The 27,305-nt window shown below is 34.4% G+C and overlaps 2 protein-coding genes across 7 annotated transcripts in view; one reads left to right on the plus strand and one right to left on the minus strand.

Moving 5' to 3' along the window:
- LOC148947806 (solute carrier family 66 member 2) overlaps positions 1-11,310 on the plus strand; it is a 57,778-nt gene extending 46,468 nt beyond the window's left edge. For all 6 annotated transcript variants that reach the window (XM_089095449.1, XM_089095448.1, XM_089095451.1 and 3 more), the window contains exons 3-5: positions 2,002-2,138; positions 7,023-7,239; positions 10,911-11,310. In XM_089095449.1, coding sequence (XP_088951575.1) covers positions 2,002-2,138; positions 7,023-7,239; positions 10,911-11,106 — 550 coding nt within the window. In that variant the 3' untranslated portion in view covers positions 11,107-11,310. The remainder of the gene's footprint in view (positions 1-2,001; positions 2,139-7,022; positions 7,240-10,910) is intronic.
- Positions 11,311-13,545: 2,235 nt separating this feature from the next.
- Positions 13,546-27,305, minus strand: part of LOC148947808 (uncharacterized) — a 59,034-nt gene continuing 45,274 nt past the window's right edge. Inside the window, exons 8-10 of the mRNA XM_089095453.1 lie at positions 23,160-23,316; positions 16,132-16,314; positions 13,546-14,081 (exon numbers count right to left, since the gene is read on the minus strand). Of these exons, the coding sequence (XP_088951579.1) occupies positions 13,795-14,081; positions 16,132-16,314; positions 23,160-23,316 (627 nt within the window). The 3' untranslated portion in view covers positions 13,546-13,794. The remainder of the gene's footprint in view (positions 14,082-16,131; positions 16,315-23,159; positions 23,317-27,305) is intronic.

Raw genomic sequence — 27,305 nt, forward strand, 5'->3', positions numbered from 1 at the left:
TTAAAGTTTTGCTGGGGTAAAGACGGAGAGCCTGAAAAAGATTTTTGTCGAACCCGCTCAAAACGCGCTTCAAACCTGGTGCCTGAAAACACAGCTCTAGTAAGAGCTTTAAAAAAGTGTTAAAACACATTTTGAAGCTGTCTAGTGAGAAAAATTATTCAGGTAACGGTAATTCATGATAGATGTTGTACATGCTCCTTTTAATATTTAAAGATTATTGCAGAAACAAATTTTCGAATATTTTAAAGATATTTTAAAGTCCTGTAAACCCATCAAAATGGCATTGCGGTATGCGAAAATTAAAAATATGTCGGTAAAATTGTCCATGGTCGAAAACTCTTATCGGGAGATTTTGAGCCCCCCATCTTAAAAGACAAATAAAATCTTTTTTTGTAAGAGTAGTAATTTGTCTCCTTTTTTTGTCTCCTTTAATTTGTCTCCTATTGTAAGATCATAGAGAGATATTTTCATGGATCGTTTACAAGTTCTTGATTATACTTACGTGCTTTTAGTTAGTTCTTCGTGATAACTCCGTAAGTACCTTTCGGCATGGAAAATGGCACTTGTTGGTACCATTACTGGGTTTGAAAGTCTGGGAAGCCTAACAGGGTGACATTATAATCCTTATTGTCGAAAACCTTTAATCTGGAGTCTGGAGGTTTGTAATCCCCCTTCTTGCATACTCCCTCTCCTAGCCCTGTTAGTAAGTAAAACTAAAAAATACCTTTTGAAAGATGTGGCCTCATGAAAAAAAATATGTTTATTTTAACTGTAAAACTCTGTGAAGAAAACAATTTTTACGAATTTTGAAAAACAGCTTGAAACGCTGATGTGTGTTTCTTATAAGAAATCATTAAGAGTTGTTTAAGAGCTAACTCGAAAGCTAATGTTTATGTATGTATGATTAGTATAAGTTTTTTTGACAAATCCATTGTAAAGTGTTATATGGCACCGGAAATGGGACATTTTTTAACATTTCCAGAGTGAATAGGCTTTGAATTCCAAACAGTGTACCTTTGGAATTTTCATGGTCGAAAATCCTTGACGCCGGCCGCTTAAAGTCCTCCTCTTGAATGTCCCCCTCTCAGTACCCTAAGTCTCCTATTGCAAAATAAAAAAGAGAGCTTTGAAAACAGTTCCTTAGTATAAAAAAATGTCTAGTTCTGGAATATCTGCAGCTCAAATTCAAAGCTGATTCAGGGATGATTATAGATGCTATGTATGTCTATCCTAATAGTAGAAGTCAGTTATGAAAAGACATTTTCGGAAATTTGAAAAAGATTTTTAAATCCAAGATGTGTTTATTTTCTTCTTTTTGGGTTTCGGATGTCGAAATCGGTTCTTTGTCCCCTAGGAAAGGAGTGGGCTTGTTTCTTGTTACCAATTACTGTGTTTCTATTTTGTCGTTTGGGTTTACAAATACCCTTTGGATACGGTATGCAGTATAAAGAATACGATGCCAAAGCAAAGTATCTACAAATAGGGTTTTACATCCCTTACCCTGTCAAGGCGTGCATGATTTCATCCCTGGTTTTTATAACAAACACAGGACCGTCATTTGGGTGCAGGGGGAGGGCACTGGCTCTCCAAAAATAGTGGAAGCGCAATTTCTTAATCCTTTGATATCCATCATTTTTCTAAAATCTCTTTATGGTTCACATTTGACGACATTTCAAAAAAAAAAAAATATCTTAATCAAAATTTATCTATTAAAAAAAAAATTCTTGAAATTTAACTATTACGATTTATCTCGTATTTATTATTAAAATTTATCTAAAAAATTATTTAAAAAAAAGAAAAATATCTGATTATTAAAGGAATGATTATTATTGGCGTCTTCAAAATTGAAAATGTATTGGACTTGACCCACTTTTATTCTGAGCCTGTCATTTATAAATTGTGTCAGAGCACCCCCTGTCATCCTAGACTATTATTCAGATCGGCCCTGTCGTTTCACAAGCTTGGTTTTTAGCTGTATTAAACAATTCTTTTTTCTTCCAGGTTTGGAAAGAGGTACGAAATTCCACTATTAGTTCAAAGTATTGTAATGATCATTGCTATGATGGCAATGATTTATCTTTGTGTTACTATTAAGAGGAAGACGACAATCCTGAAAACCAGAGAACGTGTTTTTACTGGTAGGTTACTACTCAATCAATTGACGAAAAGGTGACGTTGGGTAATGAAAAGATTGATCAGGTGGGCAGCTTCACTTACCATGGTAGTATTATTAGTGAAGATGTTAAAAGTAGAATAGCCAAGGCTCAGGTTGTTTTTTCACAGGTAAAAAAAAGTTTGGAAGAATAGGAAGATAAGTCTGCAAACAAACGTTAGAGTATTGGAAGCTACAATGATCACAATGATCAAGCATGATTCTGAAACATGGGCACCCCAAAGAGAGGATAAAGATTTGCTTGATGTTTTCCAGAGAAATTGCTTAAGGATTGTTCTGGGTACCCGGCTGACTGATCGTATTTCAGACAATACGATGTACGAAAAATGTGGTTCAATACCGCTCCCTAGGGTTATAATGAAAGAAAGGTTGAGGTGGCTAAGCCACGTTGTGCGGATGAAGGATAACAGATTGCCGAAGATTGTTCTTTTCGGCCAACCGTCTAGGGCTAAACGGAAAGCAGGTCGTCCTCGTCGGACCAACCGTCCGGGCCGAGTGTGCGTAGCTGTGTTGGCCTCAGGCGGCTTGGTGCTGCGGTGAGTTGTTAGTAGTAGTAGTACTAGTTTTCAAATGCTATATGCGTTTCCGTTATCGGTGGGATCTTAAAATGGGGTATTAAAAATGAAGCTCCTAAATGTGTTTGAAGTGCCACATCAATTGAAAATATCAGCATAGAGATAAACAGACAATAAATTAGAATCATCAATTTTCTTTATAGAATGAAGGTCATAATGCCAAAGTGATAATTGCAAATATTTTATCCCTAAGAAATTAGAACAACTTTTCGGAAATATTTTAAAGTCAAATAAAGCTATTAACGAAATTACTAGGAATTTTACACTTATTAAATTTTTACTAATTTTAGTAAAAAAAAAAAAAAACGGACCTGAGTTTGTAAATTTAGTAAAGCGAGGTCAAATTTAATAAATTTTTAATATTTTTGAAATTTAGTAATTTTTTAGTAAATTTGTCAGAAGTATGAAAAAAATGTTTAATGATTTTTGTGCCAAGGGGTATTAAAAATGAAGCTCCTAAATGTGTTTGAAGTGCAACATCAATTGAAAATATCAGCATAGAGATAAACAGACAATAAATTAGAATCATCAATTTTCTTTATAGAATGAAGGTCATAATGCCAAAGTGATAATTGCAAATATTTTATCCCTAAGAAATTAGAACAACTTTTCGGAAATATTTTCAAGTCAAATAAAGCGATGAACGAAAGTACTAGGAATGTTACACTTAGTAAAATTTTACTAAATTTAGTAAAAAAAAACGGACCTGAGTTGGTAAATTTAGTAAATCGAGTTCAAATTTAGTAAATTTGTAATATTTTTTAAATTCAGTAAGTTTTTTAGTAAATTTGCCAGTAATATTAGAAAAAAATGTTTAATGATTTTTGTGCCAAGTGGTATTAAAAATGAAGCTCCTAAATGTGTTTGAAGTGCAACATCAAATGAAAATATCAGCATAGACATAAACAGACAATAAATTAGAATCATCAATTTTCTTTATAGAATGAAGGTCATAATGCCAAAGTGATAATTGCAAATATTTTATCCCTAAGAAATTAGAACAACTTTTCGGAAATATTTTCAAGTCAAATAAAGCGATGAACGAAAGTACTGGGAATGTTACACTTGGAAATATCAAGTCAAATAAAGCGATGAACGAAAGTACTGGGAATGTTTATGGCTCTAATTCTTATTATAAGGGGATGTAATTAGAACAACTTTTCGGAAATATTTTCAAGTCAAATAAAGCGATGAACGAAAGTACTGAGAATTTTTATGGCTTTAATTCGTATTATAAGGGAATTTAAATTGAATAGGGAATGTATTTAGATAAACAATAAGGTGACGTCTTGGATATGATTTGATTTTTGAATAGTATTGCATTTTATAATTGGAAAAGTAAAAAGATATTTTCAGTATCTGAGCCACCTAAACTTTGGGCTAGGATTATATGCAGAAGACTACAATGACAACAGAAAGACAAAGCCCATCAAGAAACTCCTGAATATCTTAATCCTGAATATGTCTTACGCATTTTACAAATTTTTATTTTACGATTCTAATTTTACAAACGCATTGCTCAAATCTCTCGAAAAATATGAACTCTATCTTGGAGAGAATTTTGGGATGAAAAATTATTAGAAAACCACAGGAATACAGAATTCATTTCGGCCACTATACGTTCAATTAGCAGGGAAGGAGTCTTGAATCCAACGGATACCGCTGTGTCATTTGCAAAAATTACTACGAGATTATTGTCACGTAATAAAGAGTTTTGGGAGATTATTGATGTAAATTGAAAAAGTAACTAGTACAGCTCCCGGGGGGGGGGGGTATTGCACCAGTATCACCAATGGGCTTTTCAAAAACATAAGATTTTTTCAATCGAGGTTGATAGGAGAACCGGAAGTGGGCCTTAGGCCCCTCTAATACCCCTGCCAATATTTTAGGGCATAGGCAAGTATTTTCCACCCTGTTTCAACCAGATTCATGAAATAATTTTTAGTCACTATCGGTGGAGCACCAAATTAGTTCCAGGCCCCCCCCCCTACCCATTGCTCTCTGTCCGCCAACTTGTTTAGCTAAAAGGTAGACGCATTGCATATTGTTTAAAGCAAAATCACGGGAGAATTTTCAATCTATAAGTGGGGTGTGTGCATATTTGTCCCATAGTCCCTTCGAAACCCCCTACCCCCACCCTTGGAAATGAAATCTATATAGCAGAAGGGTAGGCTTGTTACACCTTGCTTGGGCCGGAATCACGCAATGGCTTTTGATTTGAGTTGTTGTTGAAGCAAATTTGGGCAGTAGCTCCTCCCCCCTCCCTAATCCCTTGTCCTCCGACTTTAAATGAGAAGATAGTTATATTCCACTATATTTAAATCGAAAAGTGCATTATTTTCAAGCTGTATCAGTTTAGGCATGTATCGTTTTTGCCTTTATGATTTTTTTTTCCTCACAGCCAGATTTTTAGCAAAAAATAAGGATGTTGCGAGCTGTTTGAAGCAGGATCATACAATTATTCTCTATTTGTATGATCGGAGGCACAACGGTTTTTTTGCCCCTCAAATGCCAAATTCCATTACCGGCTTTTCAACAGAAAGTTAGGGAAGTTTAATTTCGCTGATTGGCTTGAAATGTATGGGGCAAGTAACTTGAAATTGTTCTTCATCCAAATGGCTACACAATGATTACAGATAATAATCCAACGCAATGACTTGGCTTCGCATCTATTTGTAAAATGTTTGGGTGGTAGTCACTCGGTGATTGACTGAGAACCAAGTTGTTTTTACCACCAAATACATAGGAAACAAGTGATATGTTTTAGTTTTGGCCAATAAGTTTTGCCAATAAGTATTAGCTTGTAAATATGGTACATCTTAAAACTAACAACATCGATTGTGTATTAGGCAATATGTAACAAAGTTAGTTGGTTTTAAGAGCCCACCGTAAAGGGGGTTGAAAATTACCGAACTAATCCATGGTGAAGCAACACAATCAAGTGTAGCTTTCACAAAATTCCATCATCGAAGCTTAACGAATGTCGCTGCAACCCTTTATGTTATGATACCAACGGCAGATTTAGTTTAACGTAATAATGGGAACAAAACGAGTCTAGCTTACCAAAATGGGAAACCAAAATTACTACAAGAGGACTTTGGGCAACAGATAAAGCCTGATTTGATCTTCAAATTTTACCTAAAAAGTTGAGTTTAGGACATAATTGAGCTTTCAGCCGTATTTATTTTCAGACGTCAAAATTTTGTAAATAAGCTTAAAATTTTGCGCAGTGCTAAGCAATTACTGCAACCAACTTTTTACCTCAACCTATTCGAGGCCTAAACTTCTCCCAAAAATACCTGCCCCCTTCAAAACTTTTCTTATGGCCTCTTTTCACCCATTCGAGGGCGTCCTGCTTTTGGATCGACCCTGGTGGATTGCCAGAAATAACGATTCTTGGAAACCCACCGTCTGTAAAACATGACCTAACTTTCGCAACCCTTCTCTGATTAAAGCCCTAGAAAATGGTGTTGAACCATATTTTTCTGTAGTTCGGCTGTTCAAACGAGTGCTTAAAACTATCCTTAGATAAATCCTCTGGAAAACATCCGGCATGTTTTCTTCAATCTTTCAAAGCAAACACGTTTCAGAACCATACCTTACCACTGTCATTGCCGTAGCATCTTGTATCGTAATCTTAGTAAGACTGCTTCTCCTGTTTTTCCAAATCTCTTACAACTACAAAAAAAACACCCCGCCCTTTAGCCATTTTAGTTTTATCTTTGCTGCCTCTACTACCCTTATTAATAATACTACCTAATAGGTGAAGCTACCCACTTGGTCAATGTTTTTGTCATTTAATATCAGCCCTTCATCCTCATGTATTCCTAAGTGAAAGTGGCTTAATTTTCTTAATTTAAATTTTTAAACCCATTCTTGTTTCCTGAAGAGCGGAAACTTCCTGCAATTCATTCATACTGCTAACATGTAGGAAATTTTTAGCTCTCAATACAATACACAATTGAAAATCAATTTAGAATGTATACACAGAGTGATATTTAGCCAATAATATTTTCTTCTGATTCTTTTTAATTCGTACTAATTGCATCTTGTTTGTGGTATGCCTGTCTTAATTTTGCCTTCTTAAAATTTGTCGGTTTTTTTTTTTATAGGAATCATTCAGTTATTCTTTGTCCGAACTAACGGTTAAAAAAGTTTTGAATTGTGATTGGACTTGTCATTAGTTTTCTTTACTCTTTTCTGTTGTTTATTATATTTTAACACTTCTCTTGGTTCATTCCTTTTATAGATGTTTCTCTTTAATTTTGTTTTAGATTTTGATGCTCGGTTTTTCTGGTGTTGGACAGACTTTCAGTCGTACGCCGAGTGTTTATTAGCCTTTAGCCTTGTCTGTGCTTTTCTACTATTATTGTTTTCTGAAGAAACCATTTTTATTGAAGGAATTGGCTTGATATCGCTGTCAATAGAAGCTTTACTTGCAGTTCCGCAATTTCATAGAAATTTTTGCACAAAATCAACTTTGGGAATGAGGTGAGAATTAAAGCAAAACATCCCCTTTAATTTTTATATCTATTCTCCCACTTCGCTTATACTTTCTTTTTATTATGGAATTTGAAATACAAATGGATACGTTGTTAGAGAGCGAGTAAAAACACAGCGTTGACAATAATTGAGTGCCACTTTGCTTTAACATTGGAAGGTGTTAAATACTATTTTTATAGATAAACATTACGTCATAGAACTCAAGCAAACTGTATTTCAAGAAGTTGCAAGTCTCATAGGCTTCTAGGATTAAAAGATAAGGCGCAAACTATTAGTTTAATAAATAATAGTTTAATAAATTAATCTATTGGGTGGGGCAATCAAATTTATGTATGATAAGGCAGATTATAGTGGTTTTAGCAATAGGGTTGATTGAAAGGTCAGAACTTTTGTTTTGTGGCAAGTATTATAAAATTTTCCATGTTAATTTAGAAAATACTAGAAATATTTCTAGAAAATTACTAAAATGTTGAAATGTTGAAAGTTGTAATTTTATCAATGAAAAATATCGAAATTGTGTTAAAAAAAATTGTACGTCCCTGGAAATAGGTATGAAGTTTACCACAGCAGAATCTTGAGTAAAAAACGCGAACTTTATCGACACTTTTTAGCCACTTAATAAATATAAAATGGATGTTTTGGAACTAAATGTATGTCATGGAACTGTAAAAAAGACAAAAAAAAATTAGCACAGAACGAATAGCTTTTCAACTAACTAACGTATAGAAAACAAGGTTGTAATCTAAGGTATGATATTAACTTGGTGTAGTAATTTGTTCGTGGTCCGACAGTGATACGCAGCAATGAGCATCTTCGATAAGTTCTGAGTTCCAAAATAAAAGTGACAGATTTTTGTCTTTCCACATTATTCCTAAGATGTCAAAACCATAACTATTCCATACTATTAATAAGCAGCTGGAATTCAGTATTATGCATAGTGTCATCTATGAAAAATGCAGAGTACTTAGATAACTAGATGTCACGTTCGAATCCAAAAAAAGCTCTAATGCTTACCCCCAAACCCTGCCATAATTCGGTGTGTCGCTGTTTTGATAATGGTGCTGGCAAGCTTCTTTTTGGCAGGTTTTATTACTGAGCCTAAATACGCTCTTCGAATAGACGAATTATTCCTATTAAAGCATTAAAGAGCAAAAGAGGTAACAGAAGCCTAATGATTTTCTTAAGCTGAAGCCAGGTAGGCCTTATGCCATATGGTCAAGAGTGTGTTGCAATCCAAGAATTATGTGAATTTTCTACATATTCTCAAATTGTAAGTGAAATTTAAAACCGAAGGACAAGTCTGTGGCACGTGGCTGCAGCTTCATGGCTTGATTTTCAAACCTTCAGAATTCACAAAAATGACAAGTTTTCTGGTGGTAGCTCTGCCTAGATGCAGGAAATAGTTCGTTTTTTTTATTGAATAAAAGAAGAGTGGTCTCATAAGACGTTATTGTTTTCTCCCAAGGGACTTCCCAGTGAATCAAGTTATAGTGCTCCGAACAAGGTGAAAGGGACAATGGGAGAGGATGTCGTGGATCGAGATTGGGTGGAAATATTGGTGCATGGTATACATTTCATTTGGCTACAATGCTCGAAAAAAAAGGTTGTAAGAACCTCCTTTGAGATGTAGCGTTAGTATTGATAATTGAAGTGTTGGTTAGAATGACAAAGCTGTATAACGTCAAGCAGATGTTTATCTGATTTTTGTGCGAGAAATGTCCGTTTGATGTTGTTGACATCTCTTTGAAAAAAAAAATTGACTGAAAAGAAAAATGCAAGACCCAAATCCTATTGGTTTCCTCTTAGCATAGAAATGTATTGGAATGCCAGCAACATGGGCTACTGCAGAAAGGGCCTCTTTGCACGCTACACTAGTTTTATTGTAAGGGTGCGCTTATCTTCACTTATACCCACAAGGATGAAACAGCCCCAGTTTGTCCATGATCAATTAGGGGTTGACGAAAGTGAGTTGTAGAAAGCCTTAATTTGATCGTCTATGTGTTTACTTCATATCCTTTAGATTTCTACCATTGGTAATTTATCAGGGTTAAAACTAGAAAACTAGAAATAGGTTCAAATTAAATGACGCGCCACCATTAGTGTAATAAAACTAGAATAGCATCGATTCAGCCAGAACTCGATCCGGGGTTGTGGCGTACGATTAAAAACAGTACGATTCTCAGGGGGTAGGAAAGCGACAACAAGGAGGACCCAACCAATCTCGGCACCGAGGGTTTGTTGTCAAATTTTCGCCCCCTAGGTAGGAAGTGGGCTTTTTACTTGTTACCCATTTCTGTGTTTCTATTTCACCGTTTGGGTTAACGGATACAACGGCTGATTTAGTATGAACAATGTTGGGCTTTGTGGTGTAACAGTTTTTTTGTGTTATTTTTTTTTTTTTTTTAGAAGGACGAACAAATGCAAAAACGAATAGAATCATTTTTGGGCGTTCCTTTTGTCAAGCTTTAACATAAACTATTGCAATTAACAGCATACTATTTTTTCTGCAGTAATATCCCACTTTTTCCATGAGCTTAGCACGAGTTTCCTACGTAAAGGATTGGGCTTTTTGCTTGTTACTGAGTTGTGTGTTTCTATTTTGCTGTTTAGGTTTAATGGATAAACTAGCTAATTTAGCATGAACAATTTCGAGCTTTATGTTGCATCAGTCAAGGTCTTAAGCTTTAGAAAAACAAACAGTAGATAATAGCAAAATGAACAATTCCATTTGTCAAAATACAAAATAAACTATTGCAATAAACAAAATGCTACTTATTCTGCAATAATTAGTGGAAGTTTCCCCATGAGTTATCACGAGTCACTTAGGAGGGGGAGGGGAGCTTTTCTCTTATAACTCGAATTCGCGTTTTAGTTTTACCGTTTTCGAATTACTGATACAAAGGCTAATTTAACATGTACAGCTTTGATTCGTACGTTGTATCAGATATGTGCAGGGGTTTTACTTAAAAATGACAAGAGCAGTGTCAACTATGGGTCTTGCGTTCTATATTAGTAGGAATGCGAGTCTCATCTTTATTTCTAATTCTTTATTCCTCTAAAATTTAGATATGCTCTTATACCTTAGTCGTGTTTTATTATAAGTGAATATAGTTTCAAAGAAACAATGTCAAATCTCGGATTTTTTTTTCTTTTCATTGGTTTTAATCGTCGTCCTAGCCTATAAACAAATTTTTGATGCGTTTTTGTAAAGTTTTCCACGTAAACACCCCCTCTCCCCCGAACAAAAATACCTTCTTCCTTCGAACAAAATTCCTCTATATGGTATTGGAAATATACCCTTATTTTTCTGTTTAGTGTAAGATGATCCAAGAATTCTTAATTTTTGCGATTTATTTTTATCCTATAAATCATACATAATAGCATATTCCAAGTGCTTCAAAGAAAAAGGGCTAATTTGAGATGGACAATCAATTCTTTTTGTGAAAACGCAAACAATCAAGTCCTTTTTTGCTAGGCTTAATCTCTGTCGAAGCTTCGCTAAATGCAAATGTAACCTTTAGCATACATTTTTTTTATCTTAGGATTTGAAATAAATGGATCATTTTCTGCTTCTTTTTGAGCATGGCCTTTAATTCCTTCTACTGGGTGGAACTTGTTGGAGTTTTTTGCTTCATACTAAGTAATTGTCTTGTTTCTAGTCGTCAGATGGTGATCATGTGGTTTTGTGGTGATGCATTCAAAACTTATTATTTCGTATCTCGAGAAGCACCGTATCAATTTCTTATATGTGGTGTACTTCAGATATGCATGGATCTGGCTATTCTTGGGCAAATTTTCTGGTATGGCAGTCGTTGGCGCGAAAAATTGAAAAAAGGAAGTGAAGAAAGTCAGTGACCTAGTTTGATCTATATGTCTAGTCTTTTTGATATTTTAGGAATTTCATTTGATTTTTATGAAAGAAGTTGCAGTGAAGTATGCCTGTTCTATTGATATGTGATGACAGTATTTTATTATTGTTAAATACATACAAATGTGTTTATCAGAAACTAAGATAGTAATCCGGCTACTTATGCCAAAACCATCTTAAAGAAAAATTGATTTTGATGTAAGGATGGAGCCCCATTAATCTCGAAATGGCACGTCAAAGGGTACATATCGGCTACGCTTTCTGGGATAGGACACATTGCGTATTACAGGGGTAGGAACTGACCTACTGGAGTGAAGCAAATATCACCGGTTTTCCACAGCCGATAAGTTAACAGTTTAGTTGATTTCCACGGTACATATTAAAAGTACAAAGTCTAGTATCTACGTTCAGTAGAAAACAAGTTGGCAAACACGGAAAGATCACGGAAAACCTTTTGAGGAAATTTTGCATCCTCCTTTTTCTGTATCAAATTTAAAAAATCACTGTTTTGGGATTTTCTCAAAAGCTTGAAAAATGTGGGTACTAAATTTTGGTAGAGGAAAGCCGAATCGTGATCAGATTTTTTTTTTATTATCAGGTTACGTTTATGTGCTTCGCTAAATTTCAATAGGATCGGAAGATGTTACCTAAAGAAGGATGATATCTAATGCTCGTAAAGTGTGCCTTTGGGGAGAGATGTTTGAACCTACGGAAATTCTACATATTTTCTGCAACATCAATCTATGGAGACATCCTTACACACCTTGGGAAGAAATCTACACTAGAAAGTGTGCTAAAGAAGAACGTACATAGTCCAAATAAAGGGATGAAAATAACAGTTGCACACAGCTTTGAAGGAGTCAAAACTGACAAATTCGAAAAATTTTACGACTAGGGTAAGGGGTGTCTATAGTGATATTTACGTCTACATAAGTTCAAAACTTTAAAAATCCATTCTAGTATAAGCTAGTACAGTTAGTATGGACTTGGTCGACCTGACTTCTAAAAAGCAACTATGCCGTATTCAACGTTTGCTGCATTCAACAAGTTCATGTGTTTTCTACAAAACTTGTTTATACACCACGGTCAAAACCGGTTTATTTAATCCAGCATCTTTTAAGCAATTTGTCATTTTCCATATCTTCTTTGTTTTTCTTCTTTTTTGGGCTAATTCCGTGGCGCTGTGTTCCCAAAAATTCCCGAAATGTTAGATTTTTGGCAGATTTTGTGCTTTTAAGACTATATTTAATACATTTGCTTAAGCTTCTCCTGAACGCTTCGATAAATGGCTATGATGGAATAACCTCAGAAGACCATTTGAGATGGATATGTGGCGCCGAAAAAAAAACATTTTTATATAGGTACTTCATCCTTTAGGCTATTGTTGCCTTAAAAAACGGTGGCCGTTTTTTCCTCCTTCTCCTTTCTCCCTTTTCCTCCTTTCTCCTTCTGAGGAGAAAGCTCCCAAGAAGGAGGTCAGTGGGTGTACTGGTAAAGCAGAGTTATTATCGAGCAGGGTGAAGCAGAGCATCAATCCTTGTCTTTCAAGGTGTCAGTTGTTCTTTGGTGGCACCACATGCAGCCCTACAAGCCCTATTCTAGACCTTTTCGAGTTATTCCAAGAAAATTTCAGGATTCCCAACATAAATTCGGCAGCAATATTCAGTAACTGGTCTTACATAGAGGGATCTTCAAGCTGAATCTTTCAAAGTAAGGTTGAGTAACATCTTGTTTGTCCACCTAAATTCTATAGAGTTTGTCCTGAAAAAGCCCAACTTTGGTCATGAGTCTTTCAATAAAGCAATCAACCACACTTTAGGACAATCTTATTCTGTTTGTAATTTTAGATCATTTCTACGCGTGGTTTGCCTTTCCTGTTCGTTGAATGTTTTTTCAAAGTTATTTCTTTAAAGACCAATACTTTTCCTTCGCCTTTAAATATTCATTTTGCTATTTACTGTTAAACTGAACAATTGTATGTCTTTTTTTGCGTAATGTTTCAAAAAAAATGTTTGATTTATTTTTTCTCTGAGTACGATTTCGATGGATTGAATAAACGTTTCTTCTAATTCAAGTCATTCATGTAATCTCAATCGGGAAGACGTTTTCTTTGTCCTTTTTTTTCCCAAGCGCAGCAAATTTGAAAGCAGGAATATCTGTGTTTCATCAGCTTTTCGACCATATGCATCAAGATAAAATTATTTGATTGATTGATTGAGAACTGAATATTAAAATGGAGCCCAAAATCAAGTACCTTAATACAATCTTTATTTTTGTTCTAATAAACCGAATTTTCTGTTTCTTTCCAATTCGATATCGGAGACTTCGAATGCTTTTCCGAAGAAGTAAAATCCTTCGCTCATGATGCTACAATATATATATCTCTTTCCTTGATAACAATCGTTTCTGAATCAAAATTGAATATATGTTATAAAATAAGATTTTAATAAATATAACGATCAGGAATAATATACATATGGGCAGTAAAACGTATATATCACAAAGTTACTAAACTATGAATATACAAAAAATAACACGGAAGGGAATAAAGATATATAAAAAGCTAAATTGCATGTAAAATTGTCCTAAATAGACATAGAATTGACGTAGATATATAAAACTCAAGCTGAAAGTCAGGTAGAAAATCCGATTAATTAAGATATATAAATAACATTTTAAGCTTGCTCTGCTTGACTAGATTTTTTCCCGACATTAATACCAAGCTGTCCCAATATCTGCATTAATGAGGACATAAAAGAGGAGAAATTAAAAGAAGAATTGGTATTCGTTGTTGAAGGTACAGCTGGAGACCCGCTTCTACACTGGGCTCGGCTGAGCTCTATTGTAGAGTCTATCAAGGCTTTGGCAGTGCTTGCTAGAAACTCAACATTGTTATATCCAGCGCCGCTATAACTGTCACAACTGTTATGGTAACACTGTTGCATATCTCCACGGTATGGACCTAAAATGATTTAGAAGTTAAATTTCATAGTGTTAAAGGATACCGCTATGAAAAAAAATAATACTTGAAAATGACAACTGAGTGATCCAAGTCGATAACTTTATTTTTAAAGTATTTGTAGATTTTGAATCTGGGCTCCATGAGTTTTATTCAGAGATTCAAAAAGAAACTTCATAGAGAAAAGACTTACCTGTGGTTTTAATATGTATATTCTTGATCAAATCCTAAAATAACGAGGGCGAATCCACCAAAAGTAAAAAAAAATCTTATATATTTATCAAATGTTTACTTATGTATATCTTAAATATTTTTCCTTTTTTATAGCAACTGCTAGTTTGACATCCCTCCGTACCCAAATAAACCGCAGGAACATCAAATAAAGCTGTAGTCTTTCGTTTGTAGTATTTGACTGCTAGTATTATATCTAGAAGTTATTATTCAACCACATGTGGATTCACGCCATCGACATGGTCCATAGTTTTACTGAGCTGAATATAGCTGAACAAACATACCCAGCTGAACAAACCATGCTACCATACCCAGCTGAAGAAAAAAACCATGGCGCTGAGCTGAACAAACATACCCATGATATAATAATTTATGAGGCGACACCGACTAAGCATGGCAAAACGAGAAAAAAAATTACTTTGTTTTCTCGTTTTGTCATGCTTAGCCAGCGGCGCCTCTGGAATAACGTTTTCTTGTCTCGTTTGGCTTCTTTTTTTTTCTTCTTTTTTTTTATCGTGAAAATACTATATCAAGGTATGCCTATGAATTGTAAAAGAACCGTTATTCGTATTTATTTTTTGGGCATGTTTGTGTTTGAATTCATAAATTTTAAAACTCATTTATTATCAATCATAAAAAGTTTAATAAGAAAAAATAGGTTACTCGAGCAATCAATTCGGGTTTACAAATAGTTAGATTTCCCTTAAGTGAATCATCATTATGATGGTATTTAGGTACGAAAATTCATTCAACTCTACCTCCCTTTTTAGAAGACTTTTTAGACCACTAAACTTGAGTTTAGCAGAAATATAATTGAAAAACAATGGCATATCAAAAGAGGTATGATAGAGTCTCAATCTCCCCCCCTTCTCCTCGCCTGGGACATTTACTTATCAAAGCATTAATACAATTACTTGAACTATAAAAAAAACAAAAAAAACAAAACGGTATGACAATGACCCATCCACTTTGCTGACCATTGACCAGTTACTAGAGTTGACTTTCAATCTTAGGGTTCTTCTATTTTCAAAAGTGTGTGTCTGGGGACTGTTATGGGGAGTTATTATGCCGGAGATTTTCAGTTCCAGGGTATTCTTGATTCCAAAAGTACAACGTAAGCGTCACCCAAGTTTGGGGGATTTTTGACTGATAGATTTGTTATTTATCTAATAGATTTGCGCATCAGGAAAATCCTAGGAAAACCAAACTTTTCTTCAGACGTTTTCGTAATAAGTATTACGCGTGGGTATAGAGCTGCTCAGTATAACGTTGTAAAGAAGTTTTTTCTTTCCTTTTTTACTAGATTTTTCGAATATGTCTTCATCTCTAACGCAGCGAAGGGCTTTTTTATTTTTTAGAGCTAAGATTTTATTTTTTAAGTTTCATGGACATGTACTCCACGCCTAAAAGGTAAAAGGTTGTACTAATTGTAGGAGTGGAGGGGCGGAAAATACCAATTTAGGAGCCCAAGTTCCGTCGATGCCCCCAAACATTAATTCTATATCCGCTCCTGCTAAGAGCCAACATAAAAGCATTGTGAATAAAAGAGAAAGTCTATAAACCAAAGAGTATGGGTCTGGTGACACTTGGTGTTTTTCAAGGTTTCCAATCATTTTTCTGTCATGAACTGGGATTCGACACTTATTACTACCCTAATTTTAACAATTACAGTAATTAAATGAATTATTTTTATTAGTACACTGAAAAAATGGCAAGTATCACCAAGTGCTAGACGGCGCTGATACTTTTTTTTATCAGCACTAGCGCCAGTTCCCACTCTTATAAGTTACCCATACTCTTTGGTATAAACATAGATGCTAACCTGTATCAGTAAGGAGAACAGCTGGAAATGACCAAGGATATTCTAGGTTATGAAACCAAAATCTCGAGTGGTCTGAGCGTAGGAGATCGATCCACTTTGCTAGCTCATCCACCGGTGGCATATCAGCACTAAGATCCATTTCAAACTCTTTAATATGGTAAGGAGAATCTGGTTTCAGCTCAGCTGTAAAATAGGGAAAAAAATAACCTTACGAATCCATCTTTTAACATTACATTATTTAGGTTTTAAAATTTTTCGAGAAATTGAATCAAGTTTTTACATGGAAAAAAATATCCTTCGTCCAAAGAAAATGAAAGAAAATAATAATTCAACGTTTATCAAAATCTGGGGTACGACCCACTGAGGTGGCATTGTAAATTTTAATTAAGAACGATAAACTTCTATTAATCGTTTGTCAAATTATTGTTGCTAACAAACCCTTTGCAATTAGACCTGTTAAATCATAATAAAAATAAGCAGTATTTATATGAATGAATATTTTTCTGGAGCACTTATTTTTGGACAGATCATAAAGGCTTTGTATTTCAAGTATTTTTTTCTAGTCTAAGAAATTCGAGTATATATGTTTGATCAATAAAGGTGCGGTATTCCCTATCTAAAAAATCAAGACAGAAAAATTAATAATCAAATTAATACTTTTTGGGACATATATTGTTCGGAAGATTATAAAAATTTTGCATTTTCAAAGAAATCCGAACATTATATCGTAACTTTAACAAAGATTATATCAAACAGTTCGTGCTAACGAACTGTAAGTAAGGAGTGACCCGGCTCAATGGTAACCGAAACTCTAAACAATTGAATTTTGATACCAATAGATACATCAAAAGAATCAGATTTTAATATTGATTTCAAATATATAAGTTTCGTCAAGTTTAGTTTTATCCATCACAAGTTACGCGCCTGAGAAAATTTGGAAGATTTTAGAAAAAAGGGGGAAAGATCCCCTAAAAGTTATAGAACCTTAATGAAAATCACACCATCATATTCAGTGCATAAGAGAACCCTACTGTAGAGGTTTCAAGCACCTATCTACAAAAAAGTGCAATTTTGCATTTTTTTTGCCAGAAGAAAGATCACGGGTGCGTGTTTATTTGGTTTTTTTTATTTTTTTTTTTTTATTTTTTTTCAGGGGTGATCTTATCGACCCAGTGGTCCTAGAATATCGTGGGAGGACTCAGTGGAACGGAAATTAAAATTTCTTGTGCCCCTTTTAAGTGACCAAAAAAATGGAGGGCAAATAGGCCCCCTCCCACGCTCATTTTTTTCCCAAAGTCACCCGGTCAAAATTTTGAGATAGCCATTTTGTTCAGCATGGTCGAAAATATGATAACTATGTCTTTTAGGATGACTTAATTCCCCGAAGTCCCAGGAGGGAGGGCTGAAAGTTATGAACTTTACCCAATGTTAACATATAGTATTGGTCTAACATATAGTATTGGTTATTGGGAAGTATACAGACGTTTTCAGGGGGATTTTTATGGTAGGTGGGGGGGGGGGTCTGGGGTTATATGGGAGGATCTTTCCATGAAGGAAGTTGTCATGGGGGAAGTGACATTGCTATGAAGAGGGCGCCGGATCTCCCATCATTATTAAAGAAAAAGATCAGAAATTAAATTAAAAAAAAGTTTTTCAACTGAAAGTAAGGAGCAACATCAAAACTTAAAACGAACGGAAATATTACGTATATGATTGGGTTCACCCCCTATACCTTGCCTTGCCTTCAATAAGCCAAAGATTGCCTTCTTTAAGCCAAAGATTTTTTAGTACTTTTATAAGAGCTATTTATTCTAATAGCCCTAATCTTTGTGATTAGGGGTCATTTTTAAAGGATTCGAACAAAATTCGAATAATATACGTATAAAAAATCTATGAATATAGAAGTTCGTTACGTAAGTTAATTCGTAAAATACGTATATTTATTACTAATAAAAACGTTCTTAAATAAAATTAAACAAGTTTCGAGAAAGCCATTTTACCAAATAAAAACAAAATTAATATGCAAATTTTGTTTTGATTATTCATGTACGGTGAGCCAAAATCAAAACCTGCATTAATTCGAAAACGTTCAAAAATTAAATAAAAAACAAGTTTTTTTAACCGAAAGTAAGGAACGACGTTAAAACTTAAAACGAACAGAAATTATTTCGTATATGAAAGGGGCTGTCCCCTCCTCAACGCCTTGCTCTTTACGCTTAAGTTTGACTTTCTCACAACTCTATTTTTTTTAAATAACAAAAAACTTTAGTGTAAAGAGCGAGGCGTTGAGGAGGGGACAGCCCCTTTCATATACGGAATAATTTCTGTTCGTTTTATGTTTTACCGTCGTTCCTTACTTTCAGTTAAAAAAACTTGTTTTTTTTATTTAATTTAACTAAGAACGTGTAACATTGGCTATCTAACAGATCAAATCTGTAAGACTAATATCAATTGAATCGTTCAAAAGTCATTTTGGCAGATGTCACTAAAGAAAGAAGTGGAGAAAATTCAAAAAGTAGATTCGTTGCTTTCTTTCAATGGGGTAATCATAGAGATATAGAAAAGAATAGAGACCAGGTTCTGCAAATTTCACGGCCAGATTTTGCCGTTGATCCCAAGGCATGATATACTTGAAATTGGAGTTACTTATAGAAGAATGAAATAAATGATGTCGACTAGCGAAAAATATGACTGCTATTCCTTTTTCTATTTCAATAGCAGTAATCATCTGGTGGAAAACTTGTCCTAAATTTTGTGGTCAGTATTTAAGTATAGAGAGAATATAAGTGCATGTCAGAAACGACCTAATAAGATTGTATTTTATAAGAATGTTTTACCGCTGAATGACCCAATTTTTTATTATTAATCCTTGTTTTGTTTTGGCTTTGGTGTTTTTTTAGGGGGGGAGGGGACTGGTTGGGTTTGAATAAAGTTGAAAATCAATCTAGAGCTCTGTTGCCAAAAAATCAATTTTGCAAAGCTCAAAGTGAATTGGAAGTATACTTGTTTTATCGTAGTATACTAATTAAAAATCGTGAAAATATAAACAAATGTTTGGATGATAGAGTCTAGTTTCCCATTGTTAATTCCATTGTTAATTGGGTGACAAAGGAGGGATTTCCTGTGAGCCCTTATCCAACTTCTTATCTGGATCAGACGCACACTGGAGACTTTATTGCTCCGAAGATATATGACTTTTACTACTCATGTTTTTAGGCTACTTGGGGGGGGGCTTCTTAGTGACACTTTGTCTTTAAATTTTGTGCATATTTTATCATCCATAGACACTTTATTACTCGAAGAATATTAGGATTGCAAGGACTTTGTTTTTTTTTGGGGGGGGGGGACTCTGGCCATAATCCTTGCCTAGGTTCTATTAGGATGTTTGGAATCTGATGTACTTAGAATTTTGTGGTGGCGGGAGGGAGGCAAAACATTTTCCTCTGGTCCTGACAAAGAATATACGCAACAGTTTTTTTGTGGTTTTTTTTTTTTTTTTTTTTTTTTTTTTTTTTTTTTTTGTTTCCTGTCGTGTGACACGACAGGCAAAAATGGCTAGTTATTGTATAAATAAAAGATAAATTATCATTAATCAAGTCGATTCCATAGAGTGGAATGGTTTCTATTAATCACTTTTGCTGAATTCTTAGCCACTCATATCTGCACAGGATCGTTAGATTGTACGACATTTATGCATATATATATATATATATATATATATATATCTTGCGGGATATTTTGAAGTTTCTTGTTTTAGCCGTTTGAATCAAACCGTGGAAAACTGGCCATCAAAGCCACTCTTCAATAACACTTTTATATAATCTGATGACGCTTTCATGAAATTATAGCAATTATGTGTTTTTCCTTTGGGTGCTAATTTTCAAAAAGAAAACAAAAGCAGTTCCGAACTGCATTTGCTTTATATAAACATGTTGATTAAAACTGAGATAAAAAATTAAGGATAAAAGAATTCGGAACTAAGAGATTAAGAATTGTAGAATACATCTTTTAAGTAACTTGTGAGTTTGTCTTACCTCGCTGAAAAACTTAAAAGTAAAAAAATGAAATAATTCGCTTGAACCCTAAATTATCTAGTAAATAGACACCTAATTACTAAGAGAGAGACACACAGAAAACAGAAATATTCTTCTTCGGCAAATGATTTTTAATGATTACTGAATCGGTATGAAAATCTATTAAGGTACAGACTTATGGACCGCAGCTCAAAGACTTATGGACGGCTCCCAAGGCGTGAAGGACGGCCAGAACACGGCCCTGCAGCCAGAACAAAGTCGATTATTGACTTAGTATAGTCTACGAACTATACTAAGTCAATAAACCTTTTTTTCTCACATGACTTTAATGCAGCCGGGAAAAAATTAAATCTTGTTTAACTTTTTGAAGAAAGAAAGCAAAACTTTAGCCAATGACAGATGACTTCTGCAAAGTTGTAAATGGGCCACTAGAAACTAATAGATAGATAGAGCCTTGAATTTGAAAGATAACCCATATGTGATATGATTATACTGTCTACGTAATGCTGTCAACTTACTATTTATTATACTGTCAACTTACTATATGTTTTACTGTCAACTTGTTTAAATCTTTTTTGGTTAAAAAAAAAGGAAAGGTTAGACTAAAAAAAGACTTTTGATCTGATCCTTTAATACCAAAAAAATTACTAACTTATTAAAATAAAAGAAAGTCTAGGGAGATAGTTTTCTCTGTTTCAAGTCTGATCATTTCAAGTTATTTGTAACGAAAAATTGTTGTAGTCTCAGCAAGGTAAACTTTCTGTGTCCGCAGGAAAACCTTTGTGAAAAACTTTATTAAGTTTAATGATACCATTGGCGCCCAGCAGTATTGTTCCTAGTTAGGAGTTCTCGTTCCGCAGAGCAATAAGATTTAGGATGAGCATGACCACCCTTATGAACATAGTAGTATCTTTTGAGCCTCGTTCCGCAGAACAATAAGATTCAGGAGGAGCATGACCACCCTTCTGAACATAGTAGTCTCTTTTGAGTCTCGGTCCGCAGAACAATAAGATTTAGGAGGAGCATGACCACCCTTCTGAACATAGTAGTCTCTCTTGATGTCTCTTATAAGACACGATCCTTAGAAAATACTGTCAAGAACAAGACATGAAAAATAGACCATCTAAATACTGATATTAATCCATATATGTTGGAATTGTGGATGGAAGTTTTGTAATTTGCTTTGTTGGAATATTTTCAAAATTTTATCTTTTCTATAGATCTACAAAAAAATCAGACTTTAAAATTGCTTGATATAATACTAAGACCCGACAACTAAAAGTAAAATTGTGTATAAGACCCTGAATTTCATTTGCATAGTTTTGTATTGCATCCAAAGCGAAATAATACTCATAAAAATAGCTTTTCATTAAATTGTATGCTTGTTTTGAAGTTTTGAATGTGGCTTTGAAAGTTTATTTGCATTTACAGGTTCCCTTTCTTTTAATTTCACCGAAAATCATGTATTTTTGTGAATTGCGAACAATTGTCTGTTGGTTAAAATTTAAATCTAAAATAACTCCTCAAATTAGTAAAAATTATTATAATAAAATGGCTAATTAAAAAATAAAAGACTAATTATATTTTCATATTCTAAAACTAGTCTTACGTAACCTTGAAAATTAAACGCATTGTCATTGCAAGGCTGAAGATTGGTTGAACCTCAATTTTTCAAAACCTGTTCGTTTTCATTGAACAAAAAGTTTATAACCTTGTTTTCCTATCATAGATGAGTATTTTTCTTCTTTTCCAACTAGCCTAGATAATAGACCAAATGTCCTCTCACCCTCTGCAATCCCCCGAATTTTCATCTTCACATAAAAGGCATAACCTTTTTTGGTTCAAAAAACTGTTTTGCTACAAGAAAATTTTCGATATTAGACTTTAGGAAACCTTAGACCTTATCTTGACATATTGGAAAATTTCCTACCGTGAAAATATTATGCAAGGGAGTAGCTTTCCGTTTGAGGGTGTTAACGGAAAATTTTTGTAGAAATTTCTGTGTATAGCTGAATGACATGGCTTCATTTTGGTATATAGTACAATAAAACTATAATATACAGGATCTGACCTTGAAACGGTGCAAAATTATTGCCTTGCTTGTCGTGCTCTCTACCTTCTGTGAAGTCAATCTGGGACGGATTAAGCTTCGTAGAACAATTAATTAATAATAAAGGATAATGATCTATTTTTGCAATTACGATTAGAGGACAAAACGCTAGAGATTTTTTCAACAACCTAGCTCATTTTTTGAAAAAGAAAGTACAAAATATCCCTGTTTGCTTTTGGCACTAGGATACTGCGATATTTGTTCGGTTTCACTCCCATTCCTAAATACTGCTATTAGGCTCTGACCAACCAAATGTTTGCCTTATGGCATTGATCTAGCCCCATACAAAGTTGCTGTTACAAGGCTGCGAGACCTGTGATTTATTTCAAAATTCACTTTTCCCCATTTCAAAAAAGGTTTGGGTAAAAAAAAAAAAAAAAAAAAAAAAAAAAAATTGGGTGCAAAGTTTGCCCTGTCGTTTCTTTGAAAAATGATGAACTATAACAAATATTTTTTTCGTCATCTGAAGATAAATGACGAAATCTAAAAAATCAAAACAATTCTGCAAAAAAAAACAACGAACTCTGATTAATCTAAAGACTAAACAATTCTGCAAAAAAAAAACAACGAACTCCGATTAATCTAAAGACATCTATAAAGTAGCATATAATAAAGTTAGTCTGATTAGAATAAAGTAATAATTTGGTTGTTTTACTAGTTTTTTGGAACCTCGGAGAGAAAAATTCTGTATTTTTGAAAGAAAATACGTCTGTATTTTTTCCAATATTTTAGAAAAGTGGAGAAACATCACAAAACTAAAAAAGATACAAGCTTTTTAGGGGACAATAATCATTTTTGTTAGCATTCTGTATCAAGTAAGCCTGGAAGATTTACACCAGAATGTTGTCTCCTGTGCGTATGTTTGAATATGTCTAAAACCTTACGTTTATTCTGGATTTTGTAGTGTTTTGAGAGAGTTGTGGCTAAGGTAGAGTCGACTCCTTTTCTGTAAAGAGCCGCTAGAAAATTTCCTGTCATATTATCTTGCTCCAGTTCCTCTAGTCTTCCTGGAATTTGTCTGTTCCATTCTTCTGGCCAAACCTAAAACATAATTATGTAACATTATCCATAAGATTAAACTACCTTGTCAAATAAGTCAGCAAAATTGCAACTGTTTTTCAGGAAGGATCTTCTAATGTCACAACTTTGTTTTATATGGATATTGTAGATATGTAGATATTACATTACCATTTTTAATATTTAAAACTATATTGAATCGTTATTGCTGTTTCGAATTAAGTAAAACTGATAACACCAAAAAATGGGAACTGAAATTTAGCAGGGAAATCTAAGAAATCGTTTAATATTAAATTTAAGTTTGATATCTTTAATGATTGAGCCTTTCAGAAGCCTTTAACAAGAGACCTAGGATAAGGGGCCGAATAATTATTTGGAGAAAGATTCTTCTAATATATTAAACTAATGTATAAAACACTTTGGAGGTAAGAACTTATGCCTTTGGTAAGGGTATGGGAGCTCCACATTTTCCATGAAAAAAGGTGCTCTTTTATACAAGCAATGATGTTACGCAAGAAACAGTCATATTTTCATGGGTTATATTTAGGATTCCGTATAAAGCATGGGTCGGCAACCCGCGGGTCACATGCGGCCTGCAAGATCCTCGCCGCAACACACCTGACGGACCATATTACACACCACACCAATACACAACGGAGTGAAAAGGGGTGCCATCTAGTATTCTTGGAAAAATCCGTAAACAACATCTAGAATAGTTATTTGGATGTTCAACCATCCAGACCAATTATTTTGGTATGATACAATTTTTGTTTCCGAGCAAACCTACCTCCCAAATTTAGGAATTACCCCCAAAGAAACATTTTGCCTTTAGATTTTCTTTGTTTATTCTTTTTTAGTTCAGTAAAACTTAGTATTTGTGGTACCAGGCAGGGATAAACTGGCTGGAGAGCTCCGTAAAAAACAAATAGATATACATAGGCCTATATTTTATTTATTATTTTTGCACACCCAAGACGGCTTCTAAAAAAAGAAATATCTTTGATGAAAGACAGATTTTTATTGAAGCATGGACAAATTTATATTTTTTTTATTAGAGTTAAAGAAAAAATTTTGTGTTTAACCTGTCAAAAGGGTATTTCCGTAGTAAAGGAATATAACTTGAAATGGCATTACGATGCTGAGCACAAAACTAAATTTGACTGTCTTGGAGGTGAATCTTGAAAAAATGAAACCGTTAACTTTAAATGGTCACTTAAAAATCAGCAGAAAATCTTTAAAGTTGTGACAGACAAAAGCAAAGCAGCTGAACGTTCCAGCTACAAAGTGGCAGAAATAACAGCAAAGCATGGTCGCCCATTTACCGACAGCGAAGTTGTCAAAGAGTGTGTCTTAGCTATTGCGGAGAAAGTATGCCTAGAACAGAAAAATGTTTTTGAAAACATTAATCGCTCTACTAGAACTTGAATCCACCGCACCGAAGACTTGGGTGCTAGCTTTTGTGAACCATTTAAGGACAAAGCGCAATATTTTACGTACCTCTCTCTTGCGATGAGCGAAAGTACGGACGTGTGGGATACGGCTTCATTCCTAATATTTGTACGAGGGATTGATGAAAACTTTCATGTATATGAGGAGTTGTTTAACAAATGCGGTCTTAATGGAACTACAAAGGAGATGGATTTATTCCATAGCTTGGAACGAAGTCTGGTTTCATGTGGCTTGAGCTGGGATAAATTAATCAGCATCACCACGGACAGTTTGAAATGAAACTAACATTATTTATCAAGAATATTGATGAAAGTATGCTCGATTATTTTCCAAACTGAAAGAAAGTAGTAGAAGAAGCTGGTATAAATTGTGTTTGGCAAAATACTAAAATGAAAAGTGTATTAATACAACTTCAAACCGAGTTTGAAAACCGCTGATTTCAAAAAGATCTCACGATTTCAAGAAAGATCTCGTGCTTTCAGAAAGATGAATATTTCCCACCCCGCAGTGGATGTCAATAATGTACCAAGTGATTTTCAAATCAATACGATAGATTTGCAAAGTGATACCACGCTTAAAATGGTTTTTAAGGAAAAAACAAACTTGGTGGATTTCTATTGAAGCTTTCCCACCGAAAGCTACTAGGATTTAAAAATGTTGGCCCAGCAAATAATTACTATGTTTGGTAGTACATATGTTTGTGAGCAAACTTTTTCAATTCTGAATTATCGAAAAAACAAACACTGTTCTTGGTTATCAGACATACATTTAGACGCAATACTACGCGTCTCTACTACAAAAACACAAGCTAATGTAAAAAAAAAAATTGCACGTCAAATGCAACAGTACAAATTTTATTGATTGCATTAACTACAATAAATATCATAAAAATATGCATTAAACGTTTCATTTTTAAATCTAATATATTTGTATATAAATATTGTAGATATACTCTAATCATATGGTATAACTACAACACTGCATTACAAGTGTAATGATAAGTGACCTAAGTGCGGCCCGCGTAATATCTCCACGTAAAATTTGGCCCTTTTAAAATAAAAGGTTGCCGACCCATGGTATAAAGGATCGTTATAGTTGAGCAATGGCCGTCATGACTTGATGGCTTTTTTCCATTTTTCCTTACACCCGAATACTACATTGTAACTGATATGCTGGTAGTCCCTTTCCTCGTTCCACGTTGCCTTCATGCAGATATTTCACAGATCCACTTGGAATGATTCCATCGTTCCATATATCACTTATTCTCCAAAAACAAACACCGAAACTAATTTGGTTGTCAAAATGCTTAATTTTTCTGCGACTACGAGTATTTCCAACAAGTCAAGAATCAGGAACAAGTCAGGGCAGTGTCAAAATCTGTGAAATTTCCCCTCTCCTCTAAGATTTTGCAAAGTACTACCTCCCTGGAAAACGTGGAAACAATAGAAAAATGCCCTTTCCCAATTGGAACCCTCAACAAATATACTTGGCTCTTCTTAGCTCAAAACTCGAAAAAAAATCAGTTGGATAATTGGGACATTAAAATGAAACCATTAGCGAATATTCTTTTTCATATTACTTCTACTGTTTGTTTTGCGAAATTAGTTTCTAAGTGCCTTCGTGAGTATTTTTTTACGATTTGATTACGGAGCAGGGAGGACTTAGTCCCGTCATACATGAGTGTATCCAGAGCTATAGCTTCGGTAAGTCTATTCTGATTTGTCTCATCGTTTGGGGATCGAATGTAAACTTCCAGAGATGGCTCTTTTTGGGTGGGGAGTGTAAGGCAACTTTTAATTATGTGTTGGGGGAGGGGTAATTTTCATCCAATCCTTACAAAAGGGTGTCACAATGAGCAAATATTTTATTTTTTATGCCTGTCATCAGACAGCCTCTGGTTATTTTTAATATCTGAAAATGTTTTTTCTTCTCCTTCAAAAGTTGCTTTTCTAAAGATATGTTGCTTTTGAAGAATTTCTGCAAGATGACCAGGTTCTAGCCTTCACTCAGTCTTTCATTGGTTCTCGCGAATGACGCTCCAGCATTATATCCTCAAGTTGTAGAAACAGAAATAACTTACAACGTTTTTTTCTAATATTCTGCGGCGTTAGGCACACGGAAACTATCTGATATGACGCTGGTCCTTTACAAAGTTTAGCCGACCAATATTATGCATCTGTTGAATTTTTGCTTGAAGGAGTTAGTAGATGGGCTTCACTAAATAACCTGCCAAACTGTCTGTCTCTGCCTAAACTGTGTACCAGCGGCGGATCCAGGGGGCCGGGGGGGGCGCCTTGCCCCCCCCCACTTTTTTCTTGCGCCCTAACATCCAGCGGTAAAACGACCCTTTTTTGTTAATTATTCAACTAAGACCGACGCTAAAAAAAAAAAAATCGGATACGCCGTCATTTTTTAATTTATTTTTATCACATTATCTAAATTTCAAATCCGACACTGCACGAATCATGATTATTGGGTTTATTTTTGGGACGTGCTAAACTAGCAAAACATTTTGTGAATGCTTACGAGAAACGCATGTCTTTGGGGAGTTGCGTGGGTGGTTA

This window comes from Artemia sp. Qi Xiang Cuo, chromosome 10 (assembly GCF_049724085.1).
Source record: "Artemia sp. Qi Xiang Cuo chromosome 10, ASM4972408v1, whole genome shotgun sequence".
Lineage (NCBI taxonomy): Eukaryota > Metazoa > Arthropoda > Branchiopoda > Anostraca > Artemiidae > Artemia > Artemia sp. Qi Xiang Cuo.